Below are 18,593 nucleotides of genomic sequence, written 5' to 3'. Positions count from 1 at the left end.
TAAAAGCCATTTTAATATTTATGCCTGTAAATTGCAAAACAAGTCTAGCAATGAGCAACTTAAACACTGCTACTGCATGGTGGCAACACTCTAATAATAATTGCTCTGGGCAATAACTATACATTAACATATGGCAATAACTGAAATGATGGTGGGCAATAACTAAAAATATACAGATTTACGTGCAGTGATTACCCACCGTTAAAATGACCGTTAGAAATCAAATTTTATCAGTTATTTTCATTGATAATGGAGAAAACACTTATAATTTCATCATGACTATACACCATTAGTTGAATATTAAGTGACTTGCAAAAAAAATTTAACCTCTAAGCAAGTAACTCCTTAGTAAAATTGTTAAAGTCTTTACCAGTTTGAGTAACATTTTCACCCGTCTTGACAAAATCCGCCATAACTGTTTTTTTAGACTTCCTATTGTAAATTTTAAATCTACTGTAACTACATTGATCTCGGAGCCATCTACTTAGTAAATTCAAATCTAACTAGAGTGATTCAAAGTCAGCACCTGACAATATTATTCTTAAAGCGGGCAATCACTACCAGTGGGCAATCACTCTCTGGTTTACCCTATATTTCATGTACAGAATTGACCTCTCTACAGATTTATTATAAGTATAGATTTGGTTAATAACAAATTGAGACAATCTACTTCATAATAAATTCTAGCCCCAAACTAAGCAGAATTTATACTATGGCCACTTTTTATGATTTCAGCATATTTCTAATTAAACTGAACTGAGTTTGTTGCGGCGCTTCTTCTCAGCACTTGCCAAATGTTGGTCTCGAAGCGCTGGTAGGGTAAAAAGATTATGAGACATGTAGAGGCTCCTTAAGAGCATATTTTATGACGATTTGTAAGAACTATTTATTAGTCTAAACAAATAAAGAAATTTTGACTTTGACTTTGACTTTAAACATAATCTTATTTTCTTAATAATTTTTCAGCAAAAATCCATGATTATTATCATCTAATGACGTTATTAAAATGTCATTTTCCTCTATAAAACACATTCAGGGTCTGTATAAAGCTAGATATCTACGTTTTGTATGAATTATCGTCACTCACTGCGCTATGTACATAATATTTTGCGTAACTGTAATATTATGAAGCCAAAGCTTTCCTATGAACTAATGAACATTAAACCGTTTAATCNTGACGGTTTCTGGTTTGTTCCGTATTCTGAGCTAAATACAAAGCGCTGCAAAATGTCACTGGTCGAGTATTTTTATAGCAACATGATTAGTCTTATCTTTTGGTTAATATTTATAAATAAAGCAAAACTACGATTTAAATCTTCAGTTGAAGTATATTTTTATCGAATATCTTTTATATTTTACGTAATGTACCATTAGTAAGCTTAACAGTAATGTCTGTCACTTACCTGTCTGTAGAGCTCATAAAATTATAAAAGCGCTTTAAACTGGTGATGATGAATTTTCAATATAAAAATGGTGTCTGGCCTGCAGCAAGATAATCAAGCCATCAGCAAATCTGCCGCGTAGTATGACACAACTACTATGTAGTGCTTTAGTCAAAGCCAGTGCCTTCAACTTACTGGTCTAAACACTATTAAGTATATCTCCACCGCTGCCTTTCAAACTTTTTTTCAGACTAAGACATGCATAACAAGTTGTCTTACTTACCTAAAATGTACGTTGAGAACGCAGACCGTCATCCAAACGCTTAACGACACCAAAATCATTGTAAACAGCAAATACTTTCCTAGCAGGGGTATCGCCAACGAGGTCGGCGGTATTATCTCAGCCAGCAGCAGGAAAAACACCGTCAGTGACACCAATATTGAGATGCTTAATGATATCTACGAGAGAACAGACAAATTACCTGAAATGGACGTTTACAATGCAAACAGTGAACCAAACGCTGAGAGAGACGAGTATCATGGTGAATAGCAGGTATTTCCCGAGCAAAGGGATCGCCAGGGAGGTTGGCGGGATGATCTCAGCCAGACCAAGGAAGAACACTGTGAGGGAGACCAGGATGGAGATGCAGAGCGAAATCTAGGGAGAGAATTAAGTCCTTTTTGAGTACACGTTAAGCATATGATTGTCTTTCCACTTCAGAAGCAGCGAGTCATGTGGAAGCACGCACAAACGCACACATTCGGATGAGTCATGTCAGTTTGTGAATGGAAGCTTTATGAAGTGTTCGAGTATAGATTCACATTTTAGATCCAAGCAGTGGCAATGTTTCATGTGATTTGCTATTGTTTTTTGTTTCTTCTAAGCTGTTCAAATCACTATCATAAGTAGTGATTTTATGATAAGCAATCATCAAACGTCAGGTTCATAATTAGTATTTCTGTTGATAAAAATCTAGTCTAAGTTCTAAGAAGTAGAATTGGAAAGAAGACCGAAATTTAGAAGAATCTACTTTTGTGGCGCGAATAGTCCAGAAAGAATGGAAGTCAAAGATTCTAGACTACTGAATAACGAAAGCTTTTATTTAGAATGAAGTACATTATAGCCAACAGTCTAAAACTGTGCCACTACTCATACGTTAAAAATAATAGGATCTTATAGCAATTCGTAAGAGATATTCACGTTGATAGAGTAGCAAGGAAGGAAACATTTTTGGCATTCACAATAAATATTCGTAAGTAACAAACACGCAAAAAAACATCGATCAAAGAAATGAAATGGATTCACAAGGAAAAATAAATGCTCCCAAGTATGAAGAGCCTTCCATACGTTATTACAGAGGTGGTTTTAGAGCTGAATGAACATTGCATTTAGCAAAACATTTTTCCTAGTGAATAAGAATCGAAGTAACTTTGCTGATTTTTGAGGTTGAAAGACCTAATTCATAATAAAATAGCTAATATTTTTGAAGACAAACATTAAAGATAATAATTAAGGGACTAACAGGTAATTTTATAAGCAAAGTTATTTCGTTATATTCAGTGGAAAGACAATGATGATCAAACTCGTCTTACGACGCTAACACACTCACACAATCTAACTAATGATTCAAAAAAGACTAATACTGGTTATGGATGAGTGAGAGGCAAAACATGGAAGATGGATCATGGGCAATGGATAGAAGGATGGAACAAACATGCCCTAGTGCTATCCCAAACATGACTTCGAAACGAATCTGCCATTCGAATCATTTATTTATTAGTAAGGCACAGCTACAGAAATACTAAATACGAGTATTTCTGAAGCATCGCATGAATCGTTTACCAATGAAATCTGTATAATGTTAGTCCAAAGTCGTACGTAATTGTAATAATTAGAATTTCAAAATATATTTCCGTTCTTTCGTTCGTTTCAGCCAAATGACGTCCACTAAACAAAGGTTTTCCACAATGAACGGTCCTACGCTGCCCGAATTCAGGCTCTTCCCGCGACCTTTACCAAATATTTTACGTAGTACGTAATAACATGTAGTACTACTATTTGAAGTGTTTTTAATTTCTAGATCGAAAACCAATTCGTAAATATGTTCTTAGATTTTTCTATTCCCTATGAAATTATTTTTAACTGTATCTACTAAATTAACTCAATTTTGATTTAAGCTTGCTACGATTGGCAGATTGTTTCGGTCATCATTATTACCTATCACTCTTCATTACTTACATAACACCAATTCCATCTAATTTCTGTATAATAAACTCTATTATTTCGACCCGTAAAATGGAGTGGGGAATTCATAGGCATAGGATGTAACTACGCATGACAGGCATCGAATGGCATATCACAAAATCACAAAGACAAACTAACAATCCAAAATACAATCAATTTCTGATCACATGTGAATCTATACTTCGATATCAGACATTAATAAAGAAGGAAAAAACTATTATCAAGAATTTTTAAAACACTTCAAAAAGCAGGCAAGTTACAAAAGCTTATAAATACATTATGTACTGTTTCTTGTGTTGTTTGTATCAGCAGTTCTATAGCCTGCAATTTTTTATTGATCATTGTAGGAATATTCTTCACAATCATACTTGATGCTCTTTCGAATAAAAATACATCCAAATCGATGCGTGTATGCTTGTGTCGTGCCTAAACATAACAAGGTTATTTAAATTATTTGATGTTTCACTCAAAAATACTTTTGATCTTTACGAAGTTGTCTACTTTTACATGCTTATATTTATACGATTAGAATGCAAAAGTATTTTTGTCATCAAATCATTTAATAACCCATTTTCTTCAGCTGTATGAGAAAGCCCGATCAATAAATAGGTATCACGCAAAAAGTCACTTGTAAGTACAGTCAAATTTAGAAATAATATAGCAATTACATTTTTGTGAACCCCTCCGTAAAAGTACACAATTTTACATTTATTCTCTTACATACTTTGCACTTTTCTACTTTAGCTACTTTTTTGCGATACGGTGAATTTTCAAAATTGACTGTACTCCAAGGTTTTTGTTCTTGTGCAATTTTATACTGCTAACTTTGAATGTCCATGTTACGGATCGGGCTTAGCGTTGCATTCTCCCACTTACCTTCTCCCCTGAGTCAGACGGTAAGTAGAACACCAGCACTGTCAAGAAAGTCAAACCCACACACGGTATGATGAGGTTCACTGTGTAGAAGAGGGTTTTACGGCGCATCGTCAGTTTGAAGGTTATATCTGGAAGAAAAGGGTTTAATTAGGGTTTTTTTAATCATTTTTTTAATTACTTGTGGACGCCACTGGAGAGTAAGCTCCTGTCACTTGCTTGTGTCTAATAGTGGCGCCAACTGGTCAGCACTGAAGTAGTAGTAGGAGGTTTTTTTGGAAAACTTGATCGTTATTATTACTAAAAGGTATCAAATAAAAATGCCTACTGTACTCTACATCTTGAAGATATAATTTCATTTATGAAAGTCGTGGGAACCGCCTGGATGCGGACAGCACAACACCAATTGTTGCAAAAATCCCTGGAGGAGGCTTTTGTTCAGCAATGGCCGTCTTGGTTACAATATGCCAGTTCAATATCCAGTAACCGACCAGTGTTTATCAATAGTTCAGCGAAATTATAAATGCAACGAGCAATTATTTGTCAAAACTGTAAATGCCAAATAATAATAATTTGGCTATGGCAGACTGACAGGGATTCAATTGTGTACCAACATGATGCAATAAAGATTTACGACTATGACAGGGTTTCTGGATCTCTTGCAATCACTGACTCATAGACCAATTGTCTCATACGACTGTTGTACACTTTGCTATCACGTAATCGTTCTAAAGCATCCTCACCAGAAAAAGGCTCCGCGCAGCACGGGTAGTACTCCTCATTCCTGGTAGCAGGCACCTCCAGGATATCCCACTCGACTGATAGGTAGAACTCGCTGAGGTCGATGCCCACGTGGACCAGGCTGCTGCCGGGCGACTGATCCATGTGCTTGAGGTCCACCTGGGTGGTAGAATGTTTAACGAAACTTTTAGTTTTAGTTGGTTCGCTAGAGACGGATAAAATTATCTAGGTAGGTACTCACAGCTTAACCGCCGCGAACTTTCAGTGATTGTTATAGAACTGCAAACTACAGGAACTAGCTAACTGCCTATTTCGTCTTATTAATTTCCTAGCTTGCTTCAAAAGTAACGTATTATAAAACAGCACCCAAATAAATCTTCTATACGTTTATACGTAGCCAGGGCTTGAACATGCTTTTGGCATAGCAAACCAGCTTTAATTTTCCGTTAAAACAGTTAAAAACTATTACATTGGAATGATTTCTCGAAAAATACATAATTTCCAGTCTTGCAAATTTTTTGTACCTACCTTATTTCACTTTTTTTTCAGAGTTTAAAGTTATTATGCTTATGCTTAAGCAATAAAGATATTATGATGATGATTATTGCACATTATTCTGATAATGAAACAAGTTAATAAGCTCGTGGCGGTACAAATGAATACTGAAAAAATATAAAATAATACCTGAGCTCCATTATAAGTCCAAGAGCCGAACTTCATGAAGCAGGTCTGCTCGTCAAATGGGAAGTACTCGACGTTGATCTCGCAGGAAGACTTGTAGATGGCCGGCGGCTTCCAGTTCACCTCTCCAGTGTACTTGAGGGTAGCTTTGGTCATCAGGGTCACCTGGAAAAATGTATTATTGACGTATAATTGCAAAGATCTAGTAATTGTAGAAGAAAGGCACACACTTTATACGAGTAATATCTACATTGAACGTTACGCACAATCTAAATGGGACACGGAATTAAATTTTGAAAATGTATTACGAAAATTATTTTATATGACAAGTTATTTTAAGTGGCCAATTATTATACAGGGTGTCCCAGAATGGGTAAATCAAACTGATAGGGGAGGTAGCTCTACGAATGTACTATCCCTAAAAAATATGAAAAAAAATCTGTCCCTGACCCTTATACTGGCATCTCGCTTTGCGTGAGAGGGATGGCAACATTCGTAATTCGGGTAACGTTTTCCGGGTACATACCTCGTAGTTCCCATCCCAGTTGTTGTACAACACTATGTCCGGCAGCCAGATGTGTTCAGAAGGCACGTACAGCATCTCCACGCCGCCGTAGTCGTCCGGGTTCCAGGTCAGCTTGTAGTCGAACCACTTCTGGAATCGGTAAGATAAATTGATTAGAAATTAGACTCCATCTCACTTTTTAACATCAGTTGCGATTGCAGTAATACCTAAAAATAATTAAAACAATTTATCAAAAAACAAACGCAAAACTTGTCGATTCCGATTGAGTTGGTTGGGTAATAGGATCGCAGTCATACCGGGTAAAAGCACTTTTTAAGATTTCAAATAATAAATAACTTTTATATTTTAATTTTAATTTAGTTTTTATTGAAGCCGATATACCCAACGGTGACAGTATCGAATTTCGATTCGAGTTGCCTGTCCAATCCCAGACGCGTCGTCTGTACCTCTAGCATGAACAACTTTCGTCTTCGAATCGTTTGCGTATTCGACAAAATTCGATACTCATCTTCGAATGAAACGATAACGTGACAATTTTGATTTTCAAAATAAGTTTCGTGCAACCATTTCTCATACTAAGTTCACTTTACGACACGTTCACAAGGGCGCTGTTGTAGTTTTCGTATTCGAACTCGAAAGTTTTTCGTGCTAGCCGTACTGATTACTCTGGTGAACCCACTCCTAACCCAAACTCAGTCGGTGCCTAGGTATGAGAACGGCATAGGAGGGGTAACGTTGATATATTATGACACAAAGCATACTAATCTGAAGTCTCGCTGACGTTTGAGGGCTCAAAAACATCTTCCCGTGACGCTCCCATACCTCATTCACTGATTATTACATTACAGATTATTAGCTTACAGAAAGAAAACTGGAAACTTATAAGCGCTTACCAGCGCTTGTCAGCGCTGGTCCGTTCATTCACAAAGGAAGCAAGTTGAATGACATTTTATATGGCAGCGTCCAGCGCTGACCAGCGCGTGTTGAAACTAGTCGGCGCCGTTCAGTGCTTATCGGCGCGCGTTCATATACTTTCCTGCGCGGGTTACCAGCGCTGTCAAGCGCCGGTAAGCGCTTATAAGTTTCCAGCTTTCTTTCTGTATACGGCCTTAAGCGCTAGAGCCATAGTAATTTGTACACTACAATTACTAATACTCTTTTTTTAAATTCTGGTCTGAATCTAGGAACTGACCTGTTCCACCCAAAGATTCGTGGTCATGACCTGGTTCTTCAGGTTGACCTCCATCAGCTGTGACAGCTTGAGCCCCAGCCGGACGGTCAGGATGTCGCTCACGTTGGTAACCGGACGGATCAGCCGGTTGTAGTTGCTGAGCAGGTCATCGTAGAGACGCTTGACGTCCGGGTTCGCTTCTAGGAGCTTTACACCTGAAAGGTATGAAAAAATGAAAATGAAAATATTTATTGCCTACTACAAAAAAAGACAGACCTCCACACTAGGCATTGCCTGCCCTGTGGAGGAAGGAGTAGTGATGCTTTATTTGCACACCACACAAAGTAGACATATTATTTAAAGTTCAATAATATACTAAATCAAAACGGCACAATTTAAGCGATCTTGTCGCTAGAAAGCGAAGAATAAGAATTGTTAAGTTTAAAGTAGGTAATAAAATTATAATTGAATCACAACAAATGACAATAAACGAAGTTAGTAAGAATATGCAGACATTTAGGCTGGATTGCACCATCTTACTTTAACATAAACACCACACTTTAACCGTAACTACAACAATAACCATTATTTTTTGTATAGAGTTTGACAGATTTTTGACGTGTGTTTAAAGTAAGTTTTTTAACTTTAACAAACGTCAAAAATCTGGTGGTTAAAAATTAAATATACTTTTCATTTGAAATTGGTAACTGTTAATCATAATTCCACAATAATGTGGCATCATAGATATTATGAAGTCAAGTTACCTACTTGCTATTATTATAATTATAATCAAAAGCATTGTCAAAGTGAATTAAAAATCGGTTAGTAAATATTTTATAGTATTCGTAAATCTTAAACGTCAGTTGACAGACAGTTTGAATATGAAACTTTTTACAATGGAATAAGAGCTACAATGTAATGTTCGATCTGTACACATTCTTTTACAATAATTTAGGACAAAAGTGACTTACCCAGACAATATCTAGCGTAGGTGAACAAAATCCACACGATTCCGACCCGCATCTTCACAAGTTATAATTTAAAACTTATTTTCACTGGCACATGTTTACAAATTCGGGACCTTGTCTCAGTAGGTCGCGCAAGCGCGATCAATACTACGAGCTACGAAACGCCCTGTCGTAGTCGCTCGTAGCAAATCGTAGCCGCTATAGTGGCGCCGCTACGGCCACAGAGCGGTGGCGTTACGGCGCACTAACGCTTTCGTAGTCGAAGCGCTGCTACAAGATGCGCGTAGCTGAACTACGAACTAGTACTGGTGTCAAGCGATAGATGGCTCTGCATGTCTTAAAATTCGCATTATTTTTAACCGACTTAGACAAAAGGAGGATGTTTCTCAATTCAGTTGGTGTTTTCTTTTTTCTTTTTTTTTTTAAACGTGTGCCAACTATGCACGTCAATCAAATTTAGGGTCCGTGCACACCGAGCTTTATTCAGGGACGGCACATGCACATAATAACGCAATGTGTACGCTATGTTATCGCAATCAATGCAGCAAATAAATATAATTTACTATAGCAGAGCAACATTATTTTCTGGGTAGTAAAAATAAAATGTAACACATTTGCAATAATAACATTCATTTATTAACCACATACAAATGTTAAATTCTATTGAATGATTATAAACGTATCTATGTTCTAGACTAGACTTATCAAAAATACAAAAACATGGCAATGTTCCGTACCCTTCTTTATCCACATTGTTATTCGGCATAGTTTATCGATTATTCTATCAAATGTTACGTAATAAAGAGGACTTTCATAAGCAATCATCATCAACGTCATACAGGACGTCCACTCACTATGAACATAAGCCTCATGAGCTATGAATTTCGAATAAGGTTCTGTCACTCATATAGGCAAGCAACAAAAGGTACCCCTACCAACTTGACTATTAAAATAGACTAGCTGTGCCCGCGACTTCGCACGTGTGAAAAGTTTTAATAATATTTCCCGTTTTTGCAACATTTTTCTTTACTGCTCCGTCCCCATTGGCGTTGTTATAAATATCATAAAGCCTTCCTTGATAAATGGGCTATCAAGCACAAAAATATTTTTTCAAACCAGTAGTTCCTGAGATTAGCGCGTTCAAACAAACTCTTCAGCTTTTTAATACATATTAGTTTAGATTTCAAAATGACTAAAGTTTTAAATTACCATTAAAAAGTAAATGGCTTACATTCGTCTCAATGCAGGGCACCCTCACTTTAACTTTAGGGTAGCTCATCCCACCGCCTTAGGTCATATCCTACGACACGGGTAGATACTTATATTATAAGCTTCATTTTACCCTTTATTGAAAGCTAATAATATTATTTATTATAATCTGCTCAAATAGCCGGTTGGTGGGCATTCAATATAAATTTATTTACGAATACAAAGTACCACTAATTAAATCTAATGTTTAATCTAAAACAACATGGGTCTCTGTTTCGTCGACCCAGCTTTAGAATTTCACAAATAATTTTAAAATTAACAAATCAAATAAAAAACTTTACAAAACAGTCATATGGTTCGAATTATGAGCCAATTATTGAGATTCGTCGAAAATAGCAAATACTTTTACTTCGTTTATCTTTTCTTCCTGTGTAAGGTCCTCAACAACCTCTTGTTTTTGAAGACCTCTGGCGGTTCTTCCACCTCGCTCGCTGGTCGATCTGAAAGATAATAACATAATACAATAAATAACACGATCACAAATGTAGCCCACCATATAAACCAAGTGAGTGAAGAAGATCTTTTCATTATTGTAGTATTGTTCAAACTGTAGGTGTCGAGAATGTATCAGTATATGAGACATAGGTTTACTGTATAGCAATCACACATAATTATAATTAAAATACCTATGTTATTTGTTAAAGCAGTGCATTTGTTTCCCAACATTTTATAGCTAAGTTTTAAAAAAAATTACAAACTTAGAAAATTACATGGAAAAAGTTAAATTTCTAATTTCCTCGCTACGATTTTGAAAGTTTTTCTGCAAATATTGTTTTAATTGTTTACGAACAATTTAGTGTAGAAAAAAAATCCATTTTTTTTTTCTTTCGAATGAAGCCATATTGTAATTCAATATTTGGAAAAAACCTGTGAAACGTAGTACTGACCTTTTAGCGGGTACTTTGGCATTGGCCACAGGCTAAAAGGGTAGAAGTACGAGATTGGCACCCTTTTCACGGCTATGATCCTTTCTTGTGGAACCATCTTGGTTTCTGAAATGAAGCAAATTAAACATTTATTTACCTAAAGGATGATACTAACTCAATATTCTGAGTCAAATAATATCCTACCATTCAAAGTAATAATGACAGATAAGTAGATAGACTCTGCTCCATTTTAAAGGCGGGGGGGGGGACTTACAGACGCTTATCTGCATTATTTTCAAAAAATCCTACTGCTAACATTGTGAATAAAAGACTCGAAAATCTTCTGTTTATTTATCTAGCGACCCGCCCCTGCTTCGCACAGGTACAATACTTAAAAACCTTCCTCTTGAATCACTCTATCTATTACGAGTAAAAAAAAACTGCATCCAAATTCGTTGCGTAGTTTTAAAGATCTAACCATACTCGTACATAGGAACAGACAGTCAGGAAAGCGACTTTGTTTTATAATATGTAGTGATAGTGATTTAGTAATGAGTTAATTTCAAATCGCAGAAAGACTAGGTATTGTAGTAAAGGAATCGATCATTTGCAATGTGAACTTTGTTAAAATCTAAAAAAAGTTTTCATTGTACAGATATTATGGCGCTTTACTCTCTGTAGTAGCCAAAAAGTAGGTCTCCAACCGTTTTGTCGGTCACTGTCTAACCAAAACGTCTACAAGTCAACAACCCGTGTGGATTACATCACTCCAGCGATCCAAGTGCATTATCAATCCATTTATTACTGACGATTGGACCAGGAAGTGTAGGACAGATGGCAGCAACCAGTATCTTCCTAGGAAGCCGTCAATGCCACACTTAATAGAGCAGAGAAAAATCTTCCATTGGTTCGTTATGCTAATACCTAGCACACGGTTTTAAGGTAACTTTATCTCATAAATTAATTGATTGTATGTATGATAAAGTGCAAGACCGAGTAATCTGCCAAAAGTCTTAATTTTACGGTAAGGCATTCCTTTACTATTTGCAAATTATCTTTCCAGTCGCCTAAAAAAGTCGTTTCATGACACGTTTTCAACATAATTATGTAGTTAAATTGGTAAATTATCTCGTTTTAAATAGGTTCGTAAAGACGTCTATAATTTAAGGAAGTTATTACCTCTTCACTCTTTCTTTTGGACCGCCATTGTCCATTTCTATGCTCTTTTAACATAGATATGAAACATCGGATACCCAAAGCTGAAAGCAGCTCTATTGTTTTCCTTGACGTCACGTCTCGTATCACTTGTACCTATAGACGTCACCAGTTAATCAAATGTTGCGATTGTCCTATTCCCGCGACTTCCCTGTGGAGTGGGAAACTATTTTCCACTTAAGGTGCGATGAAAATGATCCGTTACGTGACGATTTGCAATAATCTGCGCGGTAGTGTCGTGTTGCTGCAACGTGCTCGGTTAGGTGCATATGCGCAGATTACATGCGCAGTGATTTGATAAAGGATTGACGCCCGTATTCACAAACGATGCTTGCTTAACGGCCGAATNGGGGACATCGCATATAGATGACCCACGCTGAACTGTCCCGCCAAACTCAATGACAGGGGGGCGCTACCATCGTTCAACTTTATGGTTTCCAACATGGCAAAAATCGGAACCAGCGATTCGGTATTGACGGTGGCGCCCCGCTGTCAATGTCATCGATAGGACAGTTCAGTATTTTGGAACTATAGTAGCATTTCCAAGAGTTGTTGATTTGTCAATTTGATGCTCTGTCAACAATGATAAATGTCAATTGAGGTTACGTTTCGGTCCACGATCGCCACTTAATAGATTTCAACAATAAAAAGTATCACCTTTAAAATCATTTTTTTAATTAAAAAAAAATGCAAGCATTAATTTTTTTATATGATAAAACGAGATTTATATATAATAGAAACTAAAAATAAACTGTTCTATGTTAAGTTGATTGAGTATATTTCCATNCAAAAATAATTTTGATCTTTACGAAGTTGTCTACTTTTACATGCTCATATTTATACGATTAGAATGCAAAAGTATTTTTGTCATCAAATCATTTAACCTTTAACCGACGACGTGCGGTCTCACAGACCGCTCCGGTTTTTGAAATTTCTGGATTGCAATGTTCTACTTACTCCCGTGTCCCGTGCGTCTCAGTACCTTCGAGTTTAGTTGCCCATACGCCATTACAGGTAGTGGTTACATCGATTAGGGCAGTTTTAATAAGATAATACGATTTAAAGTTCAAGAGCGGTCTGTGGGACCGCACGTCGCAGACTACGTAACATTTTTGTACCATACTAAAACTTGCGTTTTTGTTTTAGACGACAGATTTTTCGTAAAAATGATGGATACTGGGCCTGCTGGGCCATCACAACCTAGAAAAAGACATTTCCTAATGATATATTGATATTAGGACATAAAATTATGTAAAAGATGGTAGTCTGTAAAAAAATACCGCGGAACGGGTGGTACAGAAAACAGTGACATGTATTCTAGGCTCTGACATGCCAAATCAGCCTGATGTCATTGCACCAGCAGCAAAAAAGACGTACATTTTAGTCCACCTAAATTGAAAACGAAATTATCTTACAGGTGTTACCTATGCATACCGAAAATGCTTGGCATGCGGTAAAAAAATATGTCCTGATTTTGCCCAATGTTTACCCTACGTCAAAATTTTTTTTGTGCATGTAATGTACGTGTCATTTATTTTTATTTTATTCATCATCATCACTATATTTAGGAAAGAGTATCATTTTTCTTGTTTTGATTAAAATTTACAAGTTTTATAGGTATTATAGAGCTCTAGTGTAATTTCAATGAAATTAAGGGTCAAAAAAGTTTTAGCCATATTTAAATAAATAATATACATTGTTTCCTTACAAATTATACGTATGTTTATTTTTAATGCCATAATGTTCTCAAAAAATATAAAACCAATATACTTTTATACAAAAAATGATTATTTTTTGAGTAAACAGTATAGCGGTCCCACAGACCGCACGTCGCAGACGGCGTGACAAAAAAATCACGTCGTTGGTTAAAGGTTAATAACCCATTTTCTTCAGCTGTATGAGAAAGCCCGATCAATAAATAGGTATCACGCAAAAAGTCACTTGTAAGTCTTTAAAAATAATATAGCAATTACATTTTTGTGAACCCCTTCGTAAAAGTACCTACACAATTTTACATTTATTCTCTTACCTACTTTGCACTTTTCTACTTTAGCAACTTTTTTGCGATACGGTGAATTTTCAAAATTGACTGTACTCCAAGGTTTTTGTTCTTGTGCAATTTTATACTGCTAACTTTCAATGTCCATGTTACGGATCGGGCTTAGCGTTGCATTCTCCCACTTACCTTCTCCCCTGAGTCGGACGGTAAGTAGAACACCAGCACTGTCAAGAAAGTCAAACCCACACACGGTATGATGAGGTTCACTGTGTAGAAGAGGGTTTTACGGCGCATCGTCAGTTTGAAGGTTATATCTGGAACAAAAGGATTTAATGAGTTATGCTATGCCTCTTGCCAATGTCAAGATAAAGAGGGAGATCTTTATTGGTGCTGACCAGTTGGCACCACTGTCGTTGCTGGTGGCCAAGATAGTGGCGCTAACTGGTGAGCGTTGTAGAGGTAGGAAGAATGATTTATTTTAATAAGAGCGTTATTATTTCTAAAAGGTGTCAAACCATAACAGATTTTTAGCATACCAATAATTTCATTAAGTCATGAAAGCATATGGTGAAGATCGCGAGAATCACCTAAAAAAGGTCAGCGCAATACCATACGAAATCCCAGGCCTTTATCCAGCAGTGGACATCTTGGTTGCAATATACCAGTAAAATGTCCAGTAAGGTATTTGTGACATTAAACCGACCAGTGCTTACATTAGCTCAACAAGCAAAGTCATTATAATAGTAATTTTAAGTGCAAAAGTAACAATAATATATAGGGCAGAATAGCAAGATTTGTGGGTCTCCTGCAATCACTGACATCATTTGTCTCATATCACTATTGTACACTGTGCTATAATCTATCTAAAGCATCCTCACCAGAAAAAGGCTCAGCGCAGCACGGGTAGTACTCCTCATTCCTGGTAGCAGGCACCTCCAAGATGTCCCACTCGACCGATAGGTAGAACTCGCTGAGGTCAATGCCCACGTGGACCAGGCTGCTGCCGGGCGACTGGTCCATGTGCTTGAGGTCCACCTGGGCGATGGGATATTTTTAATGCGACTTTTGGTTTCAGTTAATTAACAAATGGATAGAATTATCTAGGTGTTAAACCTAACAGCTAAACGAGCACATTGACCACCGCGGATTTACTAGCTACATGAACTATGTATGCTTAACTTTTCGTTTTGTTTTAATAATTTCCTTGTGTGCTCCAAAAATTAGCATACCTACCTATATTGTAAAACGACCAATTAGAATTCAAACAATTATAAACTGAGAAAATGTAGAGTTTGAATAGGTATAGTTTTAAGCTTTGTAATACGAGCATTAGTTTTCCATTCAAAACAATAACAGTGAGCTCAAACAGCTCGATTTCGTCAATTTTTTCTCGGGAAATTTTCAGTCCTGAAAACTTTTAGATATATTATTTAAGGAAAAGACAATCATGCCATATTTTTTCTCAAACTGTCCTTTAATGCTCATAGCAGTACTGATTTTAAATAGCGTTTTAATACAGAATTTTAGTGTTAAATAATAAAAGAATACCTGAGCTCCATTATAAGTCCACGAGCCGAACTTCATGAAGCAGGTCTGCTCGTCAAAGGGGAAGTACTCCACGTTGATCTCGCAGGACGACTTGTATATCGCCGGTGGCTTCCAGTTCACTTCTCCAGTATACTTGAGGGTAGCTTTGGTCATCAGGGTCACCTGGAAAAATGTATAGTTTATCATTGTAATGACCACTCTAAAATAGACATGATAACAGAAAAGATAGCCAGTTCCTCTGTAGTTGAGGATTCCAGGTGAATCGCGCTTCCGCCTCTGAATTTAAAAGCAAATAAATATTTCTGATTTCTGATTTCTGGCTTGATCATCACTTTACATCAGGTGAAAAGCTTCCTCGTTGTGGATAAAAAAGTATATAAGCTTTTTGGAGTGTGAATGAGACAAACTATAAATATTAAGTCAATTTTTGAGTAAAAAGCGTACCTACCCCATGATTTGTTTCAAACTGCTTTATGACCCTTCATATAAAAATGTATAAATGACACATAAAACGCGTCTCCTCTATTACGTTAGGTCTTTAATTACTTTTAGCTCCGTGGTTTCAAACTTTCACAGAACCCCAAAACCTTTGGTACGAGTAAATTGTATAAAATATGACGATACCTCGTAGTTTCCATCCCAGTTGTTGTACAACACTATGTCCGGCAGCCAGATGTGTTCAGAAGGCACGTACAGCATTTCAACGCCGCCGTAGTCGTCCGGGTTCCAGGTCAGCTTGTAGTCGAACCATTTCTGAAAAATCGTAAAGGAGGCCTTTGAAGATAAGATTGGGAAATGAAAACAAAAAATAAGTCGTTACGGAAAATCGTTTCGAAATAAAAATAAGAAAAAAAAACAACAGCAAAAGTTGCTGATCCCTGGTAAGATAATTAAAATGGCTCTAAAATCATGTTATGATGATTAAAATATCAATGCTGTGATTTCTAATCACTTAACTTACTATCCAGAAAACAATAACGCCTATGAAACGTGTAAGTTATGGCAAAAAGTCCTTGATGACTATAAAATCACAACTGAGTAAAAAAACTGCTGCTCCAAAACTCTACCGAGGTTTGAAATTATACTGAGACATGTAAAATAGCTAAATTTTACGTCCTTATTTCAAATAATCAAGACTTTTTAATATTGATTTTACAACCGTATCATATTTTTAAAACTCCGTGAGTTCGATTCTCACTTAGGCAGTTGACCTTAATCTCATATCAAAGAACTGACCTGCTCCACCCAAAGATTCGTGGTCATGACCTGGTTCTTCAGGTTGACCTCCATCAGCTGAGACAGCTTGAGCCCTAACCGGACGGTCAGGATATCGCTCACGTTGGTAACCGGACGGATCAGCCGGTTGTAGTTGCTGAGCAGGTCATCGTAAAGACGCTTGACGTCCGGGTTCGCTTCTAGGAGCTTTACACCTGAAAACATTATTAATTATCTACTTACTAAGTATTCAATAATTTTAACTATTAAGAAAGAAGGAAAGAAAGAAAGAAAATAACTTTATTTTGGCAACAAAGACACGCACAAAAAACGAACAAAGTTGCCATAAAAGATCAACCATTCAGTAACATCTTGACAGTGTCAAGACACTGATTTTTTATTAATACCTACTCTTTGTATTAATTTCTGTATGCACCGCCTACTCTAATTTTGGCCTTAATTATTTATAGATTTACACAAACCACTACAAAAGAATCAATGTCAAACAATCATAATGTGATTTAGCTTCATTTGTTATAAGAAATACCAGTTTCTGTTGGTGCGGATTTTAAATTCTGTGATATACTTAATACCAAATACTCGTATTCATTATTTATTATAAGTACTTACTATGATAATACTGAACGAATATAATACTCTTTACTCAACTTTTAAAACTTTTTTGTAGTGTAAATTAAAAATTACTTTAAGGTACTTTTACGAGTATATTTCAATTGTAAACAAATCCAACGATTATAATTAAAATATTTCGTAAAACTTTCAGAACTTGCTATGAATACTCGTAAATTTTAGAACAGTCACTTCGCAAAACGTGTCAGTGTGAATATGGTACTTTTTAACAACGGCATAAGAGCTACGAATATGCATAAGTATCCCGAGAATTTAGGATACATTAAAATTACTTACCCAGACAATATCTAGCGTAGGTGAACAAAATCCACACGATTCCGACCCGCATCTTCACAAGTTATAATTTAAAACTTATTTTCACTGGCACATGTTTACAAATTCGGGACCATTCGGGACCTTGTCTCAGTAGGTCGCGCAAGCGCGATCAATACTACGAGCTACGAAACGCCCTGTCGTAGTTGCTCGTAGCAAATCGTAGCCGCTATAGTGGCGCCGCTACGGCCACAGTGCGGTGGCGTTACGGAGCACTAATGTTTTTTTCGTAGTCGACGCTAGCGCTGCTACAAGATGCGCGTAGCTGAACTACGAACTAGTACTGGTGTCAAGCGATAGATGGCTCTGTAAGTCTTAAAATTCGCATTATTTTTAACCGACTTAGACAAAAGAAGGTTTCTCAATTCAGTTGGGGTTTTCTTTTTTCTTCTTTTTTTCTTAAAAACGTGTGCCAACTATGCACGTCAATCAAACTTAGGGTCCGTGCACACCGAGCTTTATTCAGGGACGGCACATGCACATAATAACGCAATGTGTACGCTATGTTATCGCAATCAATGCAGCAAATAAATATAATTTATTATAGCAGAGCAACATTATTTTCTGGGTAGTAAAAATAAAATGTAACACATTTGCAATAATAACATTCATTTATTAACCACATACAAATGTTAAATTCTATTGAATGATTATTAACGTATCTATGTTCTAGACTAGACTTATCAAAAATACAAAAACATGGCAATGTTCCGTACCCTTCTTTATCCACATTGTTATTCGGCATAGTTTATCGATTATTCTATCAAATGTTACGTAATAAAGAGGACTTTCATAAGCAATCATCATCATCATTTCAGCTACAAGACGTCCACTCACTATGAACATAAGCCTCATGAGCTATGAATTTCTAATAAGGTTCTGTCACTCATATAGGCAAGCAACAAAAGGTACCCATACCAACTTGACTATT

The 18,593-nt window shown here is 36.4% G+C and overlaps 1 protein-coding gene across 1 annotated transcript in view; it reads right to left on the bottom strand.

Annotated features, from left to right (window-relative positions):
- LOC114359376 (nicotinic acetylcholine receptor beta2) overlaps positions 1-8,697 on the bottom strand; it is a 57,307-nt gene extending 48,610 nt beyond the window's left edge. Inside the window, exons 1-7 of the mRNA XM_028313753.1 lie at positions 8,591-8,697; positions 7,641-7,834; positions 6,449-6,577; positions 5,926-6,087; positions 5,244-5,400; positions 4,504-4,631; positions 1,865-2,040 (exon numbers count right to left, since the gene is read on the bottom strand). Of these exons, the coding sequence (XP_028169554.1) occupies positions 1,865-2,040; positions 4,504-4,631; positions 5,244-5,400; positions 5,926-6,087; positions 6,449-6,577; positions 7,641-7,834; positions 8,591-8,642 (998 nt within the window). The 5' untranslated portion in view covers positions 8,643-8,697. The remainder of the gene's footprint in view (positions 1-1,864; positions 2,041-4,503; positions 4,632-5,243; positions 5,401-5,925; positions 6,088-6,448; positions 6,578-7,640; positions 7,835-8,590) is intronic.
- Between the last annotated feature and the right edge of the window lie 9,896 nt (positions 8,698-18,593).

Source organism: Ostrinia furnacalis, unplaced genomic scaffold, assembly GCF_004193835.3.
Source record: "Ostrinia furnacalis isolate ACB-3 unplaced genomic scaffold, ASM419383v2 OfSCF4337, whole genome shotgun sequence".
NCBI classification, from domain to species: Eukaryota; Metazoa; Arthropoda; class Insecta; order Lepidoptera; family Crambidae; genus Ostrinia; species Ostrinia furnacalis.
This window is presented reverse-complemented; position numbering and strand designations above follow the sequence as displayed.